This window comes from Balaenoptera ricei, chromosome 13, assembly GCF_028023285.1.
Source record: "Balaenoptera ricei isolate mBalRic1 chromosome 13, mBalRic1.hap2, whole genome shotgun sequence".
NCBI classification, from domain to species: domain Eukaryota; kingdom Metazoa; phylum Chordata; class Mammalia; order Artiodactyla; family Balaenopteridae; genus Balaenoptera; species Balaenoptera ricei.
In genome coordinates this window covers 40,497,327-40,517,568 of record NC_082651.1, presented here as the reverse complement: position 1 = coordinate 40,517,568, position 20,242 = coordinate 40,497,327, and the positions used below count along the sequence as shown (strand labels likewise).

General features: G+C 36.4%; 1 protein-coding gene across 5 annotated transcripts in view; it reads right to left on the bottom strand.

The window, feature by feature from the left end:
• Window positions 1-20,242, bottom strand: part of EXOC6B (exocyst complex component 6B) — a 727,664-nt gene that overhangs the window by 313,744 nt on the left and 393,678 nt on the right. For all 5 annotated transcript variants that reach the window (XM_059942976.1, XM_059942975.1, XM_059942978.1 and 2 more), the window contains exon 16: window positions 8,972-9,083. In XM_059942976.1, coding sequence (XP_059798959.1) covers window positions 8,972-9,083 — 112 coding nt within the window. The remainder of the gene's footprint in view (window positions 1-8,971; window positions 9,084-20,242) is intronic.

Genomic DNA, 20,242 nt, shown 5'->3' with positions numbered 1-20,242 from the left:
CAAATGTGAAGCCAGATGCTTTGAGAGTAATTTTGAACTTAAGGGTGAAATGAAGCAATTTCAAGTATCAACTTCCATCACAGTTTGAGCTCCTTTGATATTTTTAACCCCTACTTCCCCCTCTCTTACAAAAATATATCACTGTAGCCATCCAAACTGTCCTTATTGTTTCAAGGACATGGAACTAACAATGTATTAAGATGTTGGTTATATCTTATATAAAGTGGAGTTCTATGAAACTTGTCCAGAAGAAAAGAAAACACTGTAAAGCAAACAAACACCTCTCACAGCTAAATGACAGAAGTCACTTAGGCTAAAAACCATTAAGAAGCAGAAATTTTTTCTGTCTTTACTTCCTAGTATCAGAGAGAATCTAATAAGGAAGGCACAGATTAGACTGTGGAAGTCACTTCTTTTCCAACCCTGCTCCGATTACCGCAGCAGAGTCTGAACCATGATCACAGAAGATATTCATATTCTTGACCAACTCCAGGGAAAAAAAAGACTTCATCTTCTTCAATAGTTCAAAACTAAGCCCTAAATTCCACGAATTTAGGTGTCCATTCCCAATTATAAATTACTTCGGGGGTATACACATCTACTTGTAATTAGGATCAATATTATCTTGTTTCCCAAATCAGAGAATTTAGTACATTGAAGCTCCAAATGGACTAATCCAAACCAAGAAAATGACTCCTCTCCACACCATCAATGCCTCTCAAATAGTGATTTGCAGGAAGATGAAGAACTAAATAACAGCCTTGGTTCTCATTTACAAAAATAAGCTATCCATAAGACTTCAAGGAATTTTATCTCCATTTCACCCCAGCAAGGGTATAAAAAGCTGTGTCAGCTACTCATTTTATACCCTCTCCAAGGCAAATACATAAACTGCTAAAATACTTGGAACTCCTGGTTTCAAATTCAAAGGTCTAGTACAGAGCTTATATTTGAAAAGACTTATGTATAAAATGTTTTAACATAATATTAGCAATATCACTGCTGTTAACAATTGGGGATGAAGAAAAATGGTATGTGGGAGATAAATAACACAGGACAGAGCCATATGGTCATCAATCCAGACTATAATAAAAACAAAGGGTGAATACAAATCATTGGTCATTTATTCAGGTCTCCTGGGGCATTATTATACTCATAAAAGTATAAGTATTCAATATGGTATCACTACCAGGACCTCTAAATTTCTTTAACTTTGCCCTAAGAACCTACCTACCTACTTTCTTTTTTTCTTTCTTTCTTCTCTCTTTCATTAATTAATAACTCCTATGTGCCATGGAACTGGGATAGAGCTGTCCACAGTTATACACAAGACAAAGTCCCTGGCTTCATGGATATTACAGTAAACACATACACATATAAACATATAGTATGATGGCAGGTGGTAATAAGCACTGGAAATAGAAGGGAGGATAAAGAGTTACAAGGGGATGTTAGATCTGAGCTATTTTGAGATAGGGTGGTCAAGGAGGGCTCCTTAAGGAAATAACATTTGAGTAGGGACTTAAGTGAAGGTATACTGCTATCATCTGTAATAAATAAATTCTTTTAAATCTAATTTATATTTTAAGGCTTTCTATCAATAATCCTTCACAAAAAAACAGAGTATCCTTTGATTCATCATAAACCTTCTTCCAAATTTAACTAATTCTCTGATATTCTGAGATTAATAAACTAGTGGTTTATTTCCTTTCTCTCCATGATATCATTTTTAAATTAGTGTAGTGAAAAAGCAAAGGTTTAGAAAAAAAGAAATCTTATTTTAAAACTTACTTCAAATCTTTTTTTTTTAATTATAGTTGATATACAATGTTGTATTAGTTTCAGGTGTACAGCAAAGTGGTTAAGTTATACATACTTATATATTTTTTTCAGATTCTTTTCCCATATATTGATAGGTTATTACAGAGTATTGAGTAGAGTTCCCTGTGCTATACAGCAGGTCCTTGTTGATTATCTATTCTATATATAGTAGTGTGTATATGTTAATCCCAATCTCCTAATTTATCCCTCCCCCTCAACTTTCCCCTCTGGTAACCATAAGTTTCTAAGTCTGTGAGTCTGTTTCTATTTTGTAAGTAAGTTCATTTGTATCATTTTTTAGATTCCACATATAAGTGATATCATATGATATCTGCCTTTGTCTGACTTCCTTCACGTAGTATGATAATCACTAGGTCCATCCTTGTTGCTGCAAATGGCATTATTTCATTCTTTTTATGGCTGAGTAATATTCTGTTGTATAAATATACCACATCTTCTTTATCCATTCATCTGTTGATGGACATCTAGTTTGCTTCCATGTGTGGGCTATTGTAAATAGTGCTGCTATAAACACTGGGGTGCACGTATCTTTTCAAAGTATGGTTTTCTCTGGATGTATGTCCAGGAGTGGGATTGCAAGATCATATGGTAGCTCTATTTTTAGTTTTTTAAGGAACCTCCATACTGTTCTCCATAGTGCTGTACCAATTTATATTCCCACCAATGGTGTAGGAGGGTTCCTTTTTCTCCACACTCTCTCCAGCATTGATTAATTGTAGACTTTTTGATCTTATTTTTAAAAGAAAATGTATTTCAAAATTTATCTCCAATCTCATTTGCAAACTACTTACTGGTTGACTGCCCTTAAGCAAAGTTACTGTCTTTCATCACCTTAAAATTGAAATAATAATATCAATGTCATATCAAGGAAATAATAAATATTTTATAAATAATTAAATATAAATACTAATATAAGGAATAAAGTATCGAGTGTAAAATATACCAAATTCATGGGAGCTATTATTGATATGGACTTACTACTTATTATAGATCCAGCTAAAAGTGGCTTATACGGCTTAAGAAAAAAAATAACCATGCTGGCTAGTCTCACTTTAATTTATATCCACTAGCCAAAGGGGGCACTTAATGCTATGAATTAATCACATCATCGGTCATGAACTAATTCTCTTTTCCATACACCCAGAGATACTGTCTCTTCTCCAGAGATACCTTAAACCCAACATTTGTCTCCACTTTTAGCTGAAGACCTTTCTTTCACTGGGAAAACTGAGCGTTTGGACAGTGACACCGTAACATATACACAACCACCACCATCTGCATCCACATACTCTTGATTCTCATCTGTTACCAGAGGTGAACTTTACACTACCTAAAACCAATCTCTTTAATTGTGCATGAGATTCTAAACTCTCTCTCCTACTTAAGCACAGTACTCCAGAGATTTCCCCCTTTCTCCTACATCATCAGTTTTTTGCTTTCTATTGCATCATTCTCATCATAAATAACATGCTTCTCCTATTAAACTTCTCCTATTAAAAAAAAAGCTTTTAATTAACCGACCTCGCCTGCCAGCTACGACCTCATTTCCTTACTTAACCTCTGTAACAAAATTCCCTGAAAGAGTTGTCTTATATACAGTCGCCAATTCCTCTCTCCCCATTCTTTAAAATTTTTAATATAAATAAATGCTTTATTTTAAAAAGTTTTATATTTACAAAATAGTTGCAAACAGTTCCCAAACAAACCACACCCAGTTCCCCCTACTGTTTACATCTTACATTACTATGGTATGCTTGCCATAACTAAGGAACAAACATCAGTACATTACTATTAACTGAACAACACACCTTATTCAGGTGTCACTAGTTTTCCCCTGATGTTCTTAACTGTTTTCAGGAGCCCATCTAAGATATCACATTACATTTATTCGTCCTATCTCCTTAGCCTCCTCTGGTCTGTGACAGTTTCTCACACTTTGCTTGTTTATGATGACCATGAAGTTTTGAGGAGTACTGGTTAGGTATTTTGTAGAATGTCCTTCAATTTGGGTTTGTTTAACGTTTTTCTCATGGTTAGACTAAGGTCATGGGTTTGCAAGGAAGACCACAGAGGTGAAATGCCTTCTCATCACATCATATCAAAGGTACATGCCATCAACACAACTTATCACTGATGATGTTAACCTTGATCACCTGACTGAAATAGTGTTTGTCAGGTTTCTTCACTGTAAAGTTAACTTTTTCCCTCCTTCCACACTCTGCTTTTGGGAAGTAAGTCACTAAGAACAACATACACACAAGGGGTGGGAAGTTAAGCTCCAACCCTGGAAGGGCTAATATCCATGTAAATTGTTTGAAATTCTTCTGTGTAGGACTCATTCTCTTTTAAACCTACTCCATCAGGAGTTTCCTACCATCATTCTATTAAAAATGCTCTTATCAAGGTCATCGTCTTACTCCAAGTTGCTAAGTCCAATGGTAATTCTTAATCTTCAGTTTACTTGATGTATCCCCAATATTTATCATAATTGTCCACTCCTTCCTTCTTGATATACTTTCTTCACTTGGCTTCCAGGACACCATACTCTCGTGTTTCTGTTTTTATTTTTTGTTGTTGTTGTTGCTGTTTCTTACTTCTCTAGTAGCTCCTTCCCAACTCCATTCCAGGTTCCTCTTTTCCCCTGGCTTCTTAATATGAAAGAGCCCAAGGGTTCAATTCTTTTAAAATATATATATATATATTTATTTATTTTTGTCTGCGTTGGGTCTTAGTTGCAGCATGCAGGATCTTTCATTGCGGCACGCAGGCTTCTCTCTAGTTGTGGCGTGCAGGCTCCAGAGCGCGTGGGCTCATTAGTTGAGGTGTGCAGGCTCTCTAGTTGTGGTGTGCAGGCTCAGTTGCCCTGCAGCATGTGGGATCTTAGTTCCACGACCACAGGAATCGAACCCACATCCCCTGCATTGGAAGGCGGATTCCTAACCACTGGACCACCAGGGAAGTCCCCCAAGGGTTCAATTCTTTACCCTTTTCTCCACTTTTACAAATTCCCTTAGCAATAGTATCCAGTCAGGTGGTTATAAATATCATTTTTATGCTCCCAACTTTTTATCTCCCAGCCGAACCGCCTTCTCAGACTCTAAACCCATATATACAACTGTTAACTCAGTATCTCAAACTGTATGTCTAATAGACACTACAAATTGAATATGTCCAAAACCAAATTCCCAATCTTCCTCCACCCCAAATTTAGCTCTAATTGAAGTTTTTGCCATCATACCACATGGTATATGCAGCCTTCTAGTTGATCAGATAAAAAAAATTGAGGGGTTATCTTCAATTCCTCACTTTCTTGCTTCCTTTACTTTTAACCGTCAAGAAACTATGCTGGCTCTACAGTCCAAATAGGACCACTTGTCACCACCTCTATCACCCAAGTTTCCATCAAGTCTTGCTGGATTACTGTCATAGCTTCCTAACTGGTCTCCCTGCTTATACCCTACAGTTTATTCTCAATACCATAGTCAATGTGATCCTTTTTGAATATGTCAGATGATGCCACTAATCAAAATCCTGCCATGGCTCCCATTTCATACAAAATAAAAGCCAAACTCTTTATAATGGCCTACCATGAACCCCTGGTACCTCTCTGATCTAATCTACTGTTTCTCTTCCCCTTACTCACTCTATTCCAGCTACACCAGCTTCCTTATTATTCCCTAAACTTGCCAATAACTTAACTACCTTCAGACCTTTGCTCTAGTTCTAACTTCTGTCAAGAATGCTCTTTCCCCTTCAATAATAACTTACTGTCAAGATGTTGCTCTTTTTAATAAGACCAACCTTGAACCTCCACCAGACTGCTGATTTCCTTAACCCAGGTTCTTTCTCTTTCTCCATAGCATTCACGACCTTTCATCATACTAGATGATTTACTTATTTATTTTCTGTACCATTTATTACCTGTTTTCTGCCACTAGAATATAAGCAAGAATCTCTTTTGTGGATGTTCTTGTTGTTTACTTATTTATTCTTAAGACTTAGATCAGTACCTGTCACATAGTAGGCACTCAATAAATATTGTAAAGTTAATTAACAGGACATCTTGTTCTAATCTTCTGACTTCTCTTATTTGAAAAACTCCATTTCTATACTAGCCCTAACAACCACTGTTTACCTGCCCAGACCTCTTTCTTAGTAACAGGGAATATGCACTGAGTATTTGCAATGAACCAGGCACTATTCTAAGCACTTTACATGTTCATTTAATCTTCACAACAATCCTATGAAATACATGCTACTATTGTCCCCATTTTACACATAAAGCCAAGCAATCTGCCCAAGAACATATTTATTAAGGGGAGAACCAGAACTGGAACCTGGGCAGCCTGCTTTAGAACATATACTCTTGACTGACCTTCTTCTCACAGACCTGGAAGAAGCAGCCCTAGGAAAACAGCTGTGTCTGCTGACTGAACTAGAGATCATCACTTAGGGTCTGAGAATACAAGGCATTCAAGTTACAGTAGGTGCTAGAACTGAAAGGTAATGTAGAGTTGGCTTAACATGGGGAAGGAAGCCATGAGAAAAGCATGAAAGCCAGTATATAGAGAGAAAGAGATAAAAGAATAGAGCATATGGACAGAAAAAATAAGAGATAAGATACCATATAACCTCAAATCAAGACAGGCAGAAAGACATTAGCTTATACAAACTTTTAAATACTGAAAGAATTGTTTATCTGGTAACCAGAAATAGGATTCTGTGAGTTTTGAGTGCTTATAATACTTTTATCATTTGAGTGGATATCTGCTCCTGTTACAAAATCACCTCTAACTAGAACAATTTCCATGTTACTATGGACCTCCTGTAAAAATCTCTATCTTTGTTATGATGGAATAATTAAATCAATATGGAAAGTAGTACACTATAGTAAAAGTGAGTAAGTTTGGGGAAAAATATAACCTGAACTTAGGTCTCATTTCTATCATTTTGCTAGCTTGGGCATTCTCCTTGAACTTTAATTACACCTTCTATAAAATGGGAATAATAACACATGCCCAGCCTGCTTCAAATGTTATTGTAATAAATAAGATGATTATCTGTGAATGGACACTGAAGAATATAAATTGTTCCACAAACGCTACCTATTACTGATGATGATTCCAGATGTGAAATCACTTTAGTTACCTATAAAGAAGGATATAATGTCCTCCCTTTCATAAAAGGTGAATAATATAGTTAGTCAAAGATTTCCTGGTTGGTGATGAAAAAAATCACTGGTTTTGTATGTGTCTATACAGGTACACACCACCATCATAGCCAAAATAAATAAACATGTGTGATGTTCCTTCATTCATATGTAAAGATTTTGATAACAAAAGTATTTTTGCCGAAAAAGATCCAATGACTTAGGAATAACATTTAGCATTCACTGAAATGATGTCAAGAACTATGACACAGTACTTCTTGATAAGCTCCTACTGCTTCTTCCTATTGTTACTTGATCTATACAGTGCCTTTGAAATGGACAATGGAGTCAGGAAAACCAAAGAACTGAGGAGTTAGGTCTTCTTTTAAGATGCTACAGTAAATCAATGGCATAGTCACAACTAAATTCCAGAGTCTTCTGTGTCCAAAGCTGTTTCTATCACACCATGTTCCTGCTATGCTACTTGTATAAAATGGATTTATTTTTGTACACCTGAAACTAACACAATATTGTAAATCAACTATACTTCAATAAAAATAAATTAATTAAATAAAATGGCTTTTAAGAGATTGATAAATCAAATGGCCTAAGAAGAATTATATCAAGAGTTTTAATGTAGAGGTAGTTCACAAAATAAGTTTTCTGTCCTACTTGGGATTCAGAAAAGGAGAACAGAATAATCTACAAAAGCATAAGGACTTCCAAATTTTCAATCCAACTTTGCTTTTCTGTAGCATTCCTGATTACAAAAGAAGTTAGCCTATTCTCAGACACATAATGGCAATGCCTAATATTCCTATACCAGACAAGAGAAACGAAGCTCTGCAAAATGAGGGGATTGTCCAAATAATGTTGAATGTGACTTTAAATTGTAAAAAAAAAGTTGGTTATAAGTAGAATTCAATCACTGCCAATGTCCCACATTATAATACAGTATTTGTAAATTATAATAACAGTGTTTTTAAATCTTAACACAGGGAAAGAAACAATCATTCCAAAATCAGAAATAGATGTTCACCTGGCTTCCAGCTGTACTTATCTATGGGTCAGTATTGTTAACCACTTACTGACGTTCATCCTTGATAATGTATATCTGAAAATGTCAATTTTTCCTAGACCAACTGACTTTGAAACTATACCACCTCTAAAAACAGATGACCAACAGCCCTTCCCTTCACCTGTGACGAAAATTCCTCCAAGCTCTCTCACACCTGGCACTCTAATTTCCATAAAATGGGAGGTTGAGGCTCCCATACAAACCTGGGTTTCTAAGAGAAGGGAAATGTCGCATCTTTCTAAATTATAGGACTTACGCCAATGCGTCAAATCTTCAGTTTGCCAAGATACTGTTCTCAACCTATGTACAATAACCCTCCACCCTTTGTGAGATTGTGTAAGCTTCCACAGAAATGTAACGACTGCCTTTCTCTCACATTTCCTCAATCCCAAATCCCCAGACTTACATGCTAATAAAGAGTAATTTACCACTCATACATGTGATGTATCTCAAAAACAAAATCTAACACTAACCAGTGACTATGAATGCCAATATCCCTGGCATCAATGACTTATATAGGCAAAATGTGATTTCATGCTGTATGTTGTATTTGAACTGCCATTATTTTAAATAGGACACTGACGTTGACTCTATTCTCCAACTAACAATTTTTTTACGTAATGAATGGCAAATAATACAAATTTAACCCCACAACCTCAAACCAGTTAAACTAGAGAAGACAATGAGAGAGAGAAAAAAAGTGACTTTTCCAAAAAATAATGGATTTCTCCAAGGCACTGAATGAAAAACACAAGGAATTTATTTTGCACTTTCACCATGAGTCCATCAGAAAGAACATGATAGAGCACATAGAAAATTATAATTAATTCACACACAAGCCCCAGAGCTTAGGACATCTGTTCACAAACTGCCTTGGCTGCCTCCAATAAGGGCAGCTTTACCTCAGTAAGTCCAATATTCTTCCTTTTAATGACATTCTGCAGAGAGCTGCTCAGAGTCCTAGTTAGCAACAGGTTTGTAGATTTACGAATCATGTCATCAACTTCAGTTGAACTGAAAAGGAAATGTCAAGAGTCAATCATACCAGGTAGGAAGATTATTCTGCAAACAAACAAGGTGCCAGTGGTACTCAGAGTAATAATAATAATAATGATAATAATAATAATGGCAACAAGAAATAACATTTATTGTATATCAGAAATTAGATTCCAAGTATTTTAATGTATAAAAATTCATTTAACCTTCATAATAACCATATGAATTAGTTTTAGTATTATCTCTACTTTACAGATGAGGAAATGAAGGTAAAGAGAAGTTTAGTAACTTGCTGAAGGTCACACAGTGAGTAGATAGCAAAAAAGGATTTTAATACAGGCAGTGTAGCTCTAAAGGCTACAGCATTTAAACACTATGCTATACTGCATCTCAGGACAGAGTTCTCTAACATGATTCTGCATTCTGAAACCATTATTTCTCCCATACATTCAAGTTCCTTCGCAGTTAATATTTATAATTTTTCAACCTGATCTCTTTGTAGACTTTCTGCACAATTAGCTGATAAAGGTCCCTAAAAAAAAAAAAAAAGATATCTCTGCTCCTATGTCATCATCTTTCATATAATGTCTATTTAGCTCTCATTCCAAAATGAATGTTTCAAGCCAATAGTTACTTTTGGACTTTTAAAAAATTGATTTACAAGATTTTATAACTTTCAGGTGCACAACATAATGAATCAAAAACTTTAAAGATTATACTCCATTTAAAGTTATAAAATATTGCGCTATATTCCCTGTACTATATAATATATCCTTGTAACTTATTTGTTTTATACATAGTAGTTTGTACTTCTTAATCCTCTGCCGCTATCTTGCCCCTCCTCTCTCCCCTCTCCTCACTGGTAACCACTGACTTTGAAACTAAACCAGTAGTTTAATTCTGCCTAAATGTTTTATAACCCTTACTATTCCAAAAATGATCAATAATGACATTTTCTATTCAGTAAAGGAAACTAAACGTTAAAAAAATGATTCCAAAGCTATCTTTATATGCAAAGTTTAAAAAAGAAAACAACAATCTTGCAACCAACAAATGAAATTCTAGACCTATACATCCTTCATAAGCCCCTGAAAGCATCACCCAAGATGGCTTTCTATAAAAGATACCCTTTTGAGACAAATATTTCTTCAATAATAAAGTCAGTATTGTAATGATACTTCTTTATCAAGAAATAAATGTAAATAAAGATTTGTGAGCAGTTCTTTTTCAATAATTTATTGCTTGTGAACAATGGCCACAAATTTTATCTCATTGATTTCTCTTTCTACAGAATAAAATCAGAGGCTTCGTATAGTTCAATTAAACATCTTAAAATACTAAATATACAGGCTAGCTACATTGTCATACCATGTGGAAGACAAAAATATTAGAAATAAATAAGACTACCAGAATGCAAGGAATTCAGTTAGGAAATTCAGTTAGAAAAAAAGATACCTCAAAATATTTTTACAGGGTCCATGTAAGGATATATTTAATTGAACAATAACCTCTGGCCTTTTGCTACCCTTTCAAAAACTATTACTGAATTTAAAACTTCATTCCAAAAATATATAAGGTGCTGGGCATTGTGTTGATGCAATATTGAAATTACAGTGGTGAAGAAATAGTCATGGTTCCTACATTCATATGTTAAACTCATAATTATATCATATCAATTGTAATATGAGTTATGAATAAGTACAGGTTGCTATAAAAGTGATTAACACAGCTGTCCAAAATAATCTGGTGCTCCTGATATTAATCACTCTCCTGGCATCTCTACTTATTACTTATTTCTATTATGCTTTATGAAGATCTAGTAGAAGTTCCATTCTTGGATATGATGTAGAAGATCGAGAAAAACTGTCACTACCTTCAAAAGCACAAGAAAGCTAGATCTAAGCTAAAAGCTGTATATTCCTTTAATGTTAATGAAGTAAATGAACACAAAAAATGTAAAACTGAATTAAATTGCACACTGGGATAAAGTCCTTGAAAGATAAGCAAAGAGTACCAGCTACTTTCATATCTAAGGCCAATTGCCTAATCTGGGTACACATAGATGAGGGAGTGAAATACTCATAGGCTGAGAGACTTTGGTGGGACAAAAAAAAAAATCATCCAACCCCTTAACAGTGTGGGCTGCTATTACAAATTGGAATCTTGGAAGAGCCCCCAAACAAAAATAAATATACTGACCCAACAACTCTCCCCTATAAGAATTCTGTTCCATAAGAAATGGTGGGGGTAATGCTAGAAATCAGAGAGAAGTCTTGCAAATTTTGAAAGGGATTTAGATTCCAAGGCTCTACTCGAATTCAATCCAACGGAGAGTAAAAACTAACTAAACCTGAAACCCAGCCCAACTCAAATCCTGTTAAAATAAAAGATAAGCCCCTGGATAAAAGCTTTGGAATTTCAGAGTCTTAAAGACAAAAAGACTTCTACCATAGCATTTGTAGAATTGAAATCAGAAGTAATTTGAAACTAATAAAAACTGAGACTCACATTCAGTTCACTCAAGTAATGATGAAATCTGAATGATACATCAAGTAGCTAGGAATTGCAGAAGAGGAAGAAATGAGAAAAGAGACATATTTAAGGATAAATTGGCAACATCATCTCCAAACCTAATAAAAGATCTCAACCCACAGATCTCAGAAGTTTAGCAAAACCCCAACACAATTAGTGCAAATAAAACTTCACAAAGGAAAATCACAGTCAAATTGCAAAATGCAAAGACAAAGAGAAAATCTTAAAGGCAACCAGAGAAAAAAGGCAATACAGTTAGAGGAACAACAATAAGAATAATGGCTTATTTCTCTTCAGAAACAATGAAAGCAAACAGAGGAATAACATCTTTAAAGTGTGGGGAAAGGGAGGACTGTCAGCCTAGAATTCTACATCTTAAAAAATATATTTTTGAAAACAGATGAAAAAATATATTTAGACAAACAAAAGCTAAGAAAATCTAAAACCAGCAGATACACACTAAAAGAATAGCTAGAAGAAATTCTTCACACTGAAGGAAAATGATACCAAAGGGTAACACAGATCTGTAAGAAAGAAGGAGAAGGCCTGGAAATAGCAAATATGTGGATAAATATAATGAACTACTTTTCTTTCTTGAATTTTAAAATACTATCAAATGTTCAAACACAAACAATAACATATTTTAGTGTTTAAAAACAAGTGTATAAGTAAGTATATACCAACAATATCAGAAAAGGAAGTGAAAAGATAAATTACACTATACTGCTGTAAGATTCTTAAATTACATGTAACTGTGATAAGTTAAGGATACACACTGTAATTCCCAGAGCAAACAGACAAACAGGTAATAAATAAAACTAAAAGTTATACTCCAGTAAGCCAATAGGGAAACTAAATCATAATACTAAAAAAAACTTAATCGAGAAGAAGGAAGGAAAACAGGAAAAAAAAAAGAGCAAAACAAAAATGAATGGAACAAATAGAAAAACAACAGCAAGATGAAAGGATTAAATCCAACCAAATCACTAAATACATTAATGTAATGTAATAAACATTCCAATTAGGCAGAATGAATAAAAAACCAATACCCAAGTACTTGTTGATTCAAAATGACACACATTTAAATACAAGGAACATGGCTAGATCTTACTGTCAATATGCCACTCAGCACTAAAAAGAACTAAGCTCCTTGAAAAAATGAATAATATCGTGGTTAAGTTAGGAAATGTCCCCAAAGTGATAAGAACACATCAACAAGGCACAGGAGCCAGCTTGAGGTGGCTCACACTAGCTACATCTGGGACAATTTGAGTATCAAAATGAATAAGGTCATTAAAGGAATAACCCAACTGAATGAAGTAAAAGAATCCATGAATCTGATATGATAATAGGAAATGATAGGTAGGTAGGTAGCTAGCTAGCTAGCTATATAGATTGATAATGGGGAAGGACTCCTTAATATGGAATGCCAAGTAATACATATAAAAGGAATAAAAAAATCATAAATTAGTTAAAATCATATATTAATGATTATCAGAGAAAAAAACTGATTTCAGGCAAGAATCACTAATGAATAGTATAAGAGGGAAAGAAGTGAAGGACATCTGGTAACTAACAAAATAAATACATGGTCTCAACGTATTTCAACACAAATATTACTTATTACAAAAGGAAAAATTGTAACTCTATGGAGAAAACAGACAACATCTTAAATAGTTAATCAAAATTAACATAAACCATAAGGGATTAAAATAGTACACACACACACACACACACACACACAGAGATACATACAGAGAGACAGACAAAGAGAGAGGGAGGAAGTAATAAAGGAAACATGGCAAAAAGTCAAAAATTGGAGAATTTTGGGAAAAAGCTTTCAGTTCATCACATTTTTGAAATTATTCCTTAATGTTGAAATTATTTGAAAATAACATGATAAAAAAAAGAAGAAAAGGTTATAAGTAATAGAACAGACAAACGTATACCATAAAAGAAAGTAATGGTTAGATTAATATTAGGCAAATAAGACACTATTTTAATTTTTAACACAGATAGAGGGACATTTCACAAAATTAAAAGGATGAATACAATAAGAAGATATACCAATCAAACTATGTATAAACTTAAAAAGATATATTCAAAATAAATGAAGCAAACTTGAGAGATCACACACAAAAAAAATAGACAAATCTACAATCATAGCTGGATAGTTTAACACTCCTCAGTAATTGACAGAAAAAGTAGACCTAAAAAGGGAAGGATACAGAAAATTTATACAATACTATTAACAAACTTAATCTGTCATTCAGAGAATACAACACTCAACAACTACAGAATATACATTCTATTCAAGTGTACATGGAACACTGTTGTAATTGGATTTAAATTTACCATCTTGCTAGTTGATTTCTGTTTGTTCCACCTGTTCTATATCCCATTTAACTCTTTTGTTGACTGTTTTTAGATTGAGTGTTCTTTTTATGATTCCTTTTTATCCTCACTTTCACCTGTTTCATGTTTTTTTTGACCATTTTTTCAGTGGTTGCTATACATTATACTATATATAGAGAGAGAATATAACAATATATTTTCAAATAATATACCACTTCATGTATAATGTAAAAACCTTAAACAGTAAATCAAATTCCTCTCTCATATCATTTGTCCTATTATTATCATACATTTACTTTTACATTTACTTTTCCTTTACTAGACACTGTTACTATTTTTCCTTTACACAAGCAATTTTCTTTAAGAGCAATTAAAAATAGAGGTGTGACATTAGAAATGGCAGAACAGGAAGTCCTGCACATATATCCCTTCTCAGCAACAATAGTTTGGCAGCCAAGCAGAGACAAAAGTACTCTTGTAGAACTTCGGATTCAAGAAAGAAGACTGTAAAATCCAGCAGAGCCCAAGACCAAGGAGGGTTGCTTTCAGAAGGCAAGCCCAAACTCATTCAGGTGGCACACTTGCTAACCACAGTCCCAGCTACAGACACAGGAACCGACTCTGGCCCCTGACTGCCTATGGACATGGCCTGTTTGGCCTTTCCATCATCACCATTTGCCAAAGGATGCGGTAAGAGTCATGCCAACCTGTACCTTGGGTAATAGGCCCACCAAACTCAGTTCTACCTGTAAACACTGAATTGTTCCATGACCCAACTCCAGACCCTATTAGCTGCCAACCCTGCCTGCCTATGACTGGGCAGAGACATGCCTGTCCATGAACCTAGGCAAGTTCTCCAACCTCAGTCTGATTGCAAATACTAAAAAAAAATCCCTGTAACTTGAGCCCATGTTCACATAGCCACAGTCCAGGAGTACTCCAGTCCACTCAGGGACCTGCTGGGCCACATACCCTTCCATGCACCTGGAGGTAGGGCGGCCAACCTCAAATCTGACCATAGATGTTGAAGTGCCCCCATGACCTCGCTCCAGCCCCTTGTAGCCATGGATGGGAGGCAGTCCTGCCTGCCCAGGGATCCAGCAGGAGACACGCTCGTATATGCCCCTAGAGATAGGCCCACTGACCTCAGTCTCACTGTGGATCTTGAAGTGTCTCTGGAATCTGGCCCCAGCCACTCCCAACTATGGTCCAAGAGAAACCCTATTTGCCCAGAAACGCACCAGGAGGAATCCCCATAAGCACCCCCAGATGAATCCCTCAATGCAATTGCAGAGCTGCAATCTATCAGTCATTCTAATTATGAAACCTGAAGTGGTCCTGTGTTTTCACTCCAGACCCTTTCAGGCATGGTATAGGAATAGTCCTGCCACCCAGGGACCTGGGGGGAGACACATAACTCCATGCCCCCAAAGACAAGCACAAAGGCAGAGCCATCAACACAAAGCTACACGGATCACAAAGACTTGACAAACCACCTGACACCACCAAACAAATAATGTTCTAGTAATGAATCCCAAAGAAACTGAGACATACAAACTGTCTGACAAAGAATTTGAAATATCATCTTAAGCTCAATAATATGCAAGAAAACACAGAAAGACAAGAAAATTAAATCTGGAACACTATGCACGAACAAAAAGAGAAGGTTAATAAAGATATAGAAACCATAAAAAAGAACCAAACTGAAATCCTGGAGCTGAAGTATACAATGATAGAACTCAAAAATTCAATAGAGAGCTTCAAAAGTAGACTAAGTCACGCAGAAGAAAGAATCAGGGAATTAGAAGACAGGCCATTTGATATCAGAAAGAGGAGCAAAGAGAAAAAATAAGTAAAGAAAGCATAGGGACATATTGATTCCCATTAAAAAAACAAATATACACATTATGGGAATCCCAGAAAAAGAAGAAAGAAAAAGAAAAAGATTACTTAACGAAATTATAGCTGGGGGAGACCTTCAAGATGGTGGGGGAGTAAGACGTGGAGATCACCTTCCTCCCCACAAATACATCAGAAATACATCTACATGTGGAACAACTCTTACGAAACACCTACTGAATGCTGGTAGAAGACCTCAGACTTCCCAAAAGGCAAGAAACTCTCCACATACCTTGGTAGGGCAAAAGAAAAAAGAAAAAACAGAGACAAAAGGGACGGGAACTGCAACTCTGGGAGGGAGCTGTGAAGGAGGAAAAGTTTCCACACACTAGGAAACCCCTTCACTGGCGGAGACGGGGGCTGGCAGCAGGGAAGCTTCAGAGCCATGGAAGCACAGCAACAGGGGTGCAGAGGACAAAGCAGAGAGATTCCCGCACAGAGTATCGATGCCAATCAGCACTCACCAGACAGAGAGGCTTCTCTGCTCACCTGCTGGGATGGGTGGGGGCTGGGAGCTGAGGCTCTGGCTTTGGAGGTCAGATCCCAAGGAGAGGACTAGGATTGGCTGCATGAACACAGCCTGAAGGGGGCTACTGCGCCACAGCTAGCCAGGAAGGAGTCCGGAAAAAAGTCTGGACCTGTCTAAGAGCCAAGAGACCATTGTTTCGAGGTGCACGAGGAGAGGCGGGTCAGAGCACTGCCTAAATGAGCTCCAGAGATGGGCGCGAGCCACGCAGACACCAGAGATGGGCATGAAACGCTAAGGATGCTGCTGCAGCCACCAAGAAGCCTGTGTGCAAGCACAGGTCACTCTCCACACCTCCCCTCCCAGGACCCTGTGCAGCCTGCCACTGCCCGGGTCCCATGATCCAGGCACAACTTCCCCGGGAGAACACATGGCGTGCCTCTGGTTGTTGCAACGTCATGCTGGACTCTGCCGCCACAGGCTTACCCTGCATTCTGTACCCCTCCCTTCCCCCGGCCTGAGTGAGCCAGAGCCACCTAATCAGCTTCTCCTTTAACCCCGTCCTGTCTGGGTGAGGAACAGACGCTGTCAGGGGACCTACATGCAGAGGCAGGGCCAAATCCAAAGCTGAACATCAGGAGCTGTGCAAACAAAGAAGAGAAAGGGAAATCTCTCCCAGCAGCCTCAGGAGCAGCAGATTAAATCTCCACAGTCAACTTGATGTAACCTGCCTCTGTGGAATACCTGAATAGACAACGTATCATCCCAAAACTGAGGCGGTGGACTTTGGGAGCAACTGTAGACTTGGGGTTTGCTTTCTGTATCTAATTTGTTTCTAGTTTTATGTTTATCTTAGTTTAGTATTTAGAGTTTATTTTCATTTGTATATTTGTTTATTGATTTGGTTGCTCACTTCTTTTTTTTTTATATATATAGGTATTTTTTTTTTTTCCTTTTTCCCTTTTTGTGAGTGTGTATGTCTGTGCTTCTTTGTTTGACTTTCTCTGTACAGCTTTGCTTTTACCATTTGTCCTAGGGTTCTGTCTGTCCTTTTTTTTTTTTTTTTTTTGGAATACTTTTTAGCACTTGTTATCATTGGTGGATTTCTTTTTTGGTTTCGTTGCTCTCTTCTTTCTTTCTTTTTTTAATTAATTTTTAACTTTTTTTACTTTTAATAATTACTTTCTATTTTAATTACTTTATTTTTATTTTTTGTTTCTTTCTTTTTTTCTCTCTTTTCTTCTGAGCCATGTGGCTGACAGGGTCTTGGTGCTCCTGCCAGGTGTCAGGCCTGAGCCTCTGAGGAAGGAGAGCTGAGTTCAGGACATTGGTCCACCAGAGACCTCCCAGCTCCATGTAACATTAAATGGCGAAAGCTCTCCCAGAGATCTCCATCTCAACGTGAAGACCCAGCTCCACTCAACGAACAGCAAGCTAAAGTGCTGCCAACCTATGCCAAACAACTAGGGAAACAGGAACACAACCCCACCCATTAGCACAGAGGCTGCCTAAAATCATAATACGGTCACAGACACACTAAAACACACCACTGGACATGGTCCTGCCCACCAGAAAGACAAGATCCAGCCCCATGCACCAGAACACAGGCACTAGTCCCCTCCACCAGGAAGCCTACACAACCCACTTAACCAACCTGAGGCACTGGGGGAAGACACCAAAAACAAGGGGAAGTACGAACCTGCAGCCTGCGAAAAGGAGACCCCAAACACAGTAAGTTAAGCAAAATGAGAAGACAGAGAAACACATAGCAGATGAAGGGGCAAGGTAAAAACCAACCAGACCAAACAAACGAAGAGGAAATAGGCAGTCTACCTGAAAAAGAACTGAGAGTAATGATACTAAAGATGATCCAAAATCTTCAAAACAGAATAGAGAACAAACAAGAAACGTTTAACAAGGAACTAGAAGAACTGAAGAGCAAACAAACAATGATGAACAACACAATAAATGAAATTAAAAATTCTCTAGAAGGAATCAATAGCAGAATAACTGAGGTAGAAGAATTGATAAGAGACCTGGAAGAAAAAATACTGGAAATAACTACTGCAGAGCAGAATAAAGAAAAAAGAATGAAAAGCATTGAGGACAGTCTTAGAGACCTCTGGGACAACATTAAATGCACCAACATTCAAAGAAGAAGAGAAAAAGAAAGGGACCGAGAAAAAATTTGAAGAGATTATAGTTGAAAACTTCCCTAATATGGGAAAGGAAATAGTCAGTCAAGTCCAGGAAGCGCAGAGAGTCCCATATAGGATAACTCCAAGAAGAAAAATGCCAAAACACATATTAATCAAACTGTCAAAAATTAAATGCAAAGAAAAAATATTAAAAGCAGCAAAGCAAAAAGAAAGAATAACATACAAGGGAATCCCCATAAGGTTACCAGCTGATCTTTCAGCAGAAACTCTGCAAGCCAGAAGGGAGTGCCAGGACATATTCAAAGTGATGAAAGGGAAAAACCTACAACCAAGATTACTCTACCCAGCATGGATCTCATTCAGATTCAACGGAGAAATTAAATCTTTACAGACAAACAAAAATTAAGAAATTCAGCACCACCAAACCAGCTTTACAACAAAGGCAATAGGAACTTCTCTAGGCAGGAAACACAAAAGAAGGAGAAGACGTACAATAACAAACCCAAAACAATTAAGAAAATGGTAATAGGAACATATATATCGATAACTACCTTAAATGTAAATGGATTAAATGCTCCAACCAAAACACATAGACTAGCTGAATGAATATAAAAACAAGACCCATATATATGCTGTCTACAAGAGACCCACTTCAGACCTAGGGACACATACAGACTGAAAGTGAGGGGATGGAAAAAGATACTTCATACAAAAGGAAATCAAAAGAAAGCTGGAGTAGCAATTTTCAAATCAGACAAAGTAGACTTTAAAATAAAGACTATTAAAAGAGACAAAGAAGGACACTACATAATGATCAAGGGATCAATCCAAGAAGAAGATATAACAATTGCAAATATTTATGCACCCAACATAGGAACACCTCAACACATAAGGCAAATGCTAAATAACAGCCATAAAAGGGGAAATCAACACTAACACAATAATAGTAGGGGACTTTAACACCACACTTTCACCAAGGGACAGATCATCCAAAATGAAAATAAGTAAGGAAACACAAGCTTTAAATGACACATTAAACAAGATGGACTTAATTGATATTTATAGGACATTCCATCGAAAAACAACAGAATACACTTTCTTCTCAAGTGCTCATGGAACATTCTCCAGGCTAGATCATATCTTGGGTCACAAATCAAGCCTTGGTAAAGTTAAGAAAATTGAAATCGTATCAAGTACCTTTTCCAACCACAATGCTATGAGCCTAGATATCAATTACAGGAAAAAGTCTGTAAAAACTACAAACACAAGGAGGCTAAATAATATACTACTTTAAAAACAAGAGATCACTGAAGAAATCAAAGAGGAAATCAAAAAATACCTAGAAACAAGTGACAATGAAAACACGACAACCAAAAACCTATGGGATGCAGCAAAAGCAGTTCTAAGAGGGAAGTTTATAGCAATACAATCCTACATCAAGAAACAAGAAACATCTCAAATGAATAACCTAACCTTACACCTAAAGCAATTAGAGAAAGAAGAACCAAAAACCCCCAAAGTCAGCAGAAGGAAAGAAATCATAAAGTTCAGATCAGAAATAAATGAAACAGAAATGAAGGAAACAACAGCAAAGACCAGTAAAACTAAAAGCTGGTTCTTTGAGAAGATAAACAAAATTGATAAACCATTAGCCAGACTCATCAAGAAAAAAAGCTGAGAAGACTAAAATCAATAGAATTAGAAATGAAAAAGGAGAAGTAGCAACTGACACTGCAGAAATACAAAGGATCATGAGAGATTACTAC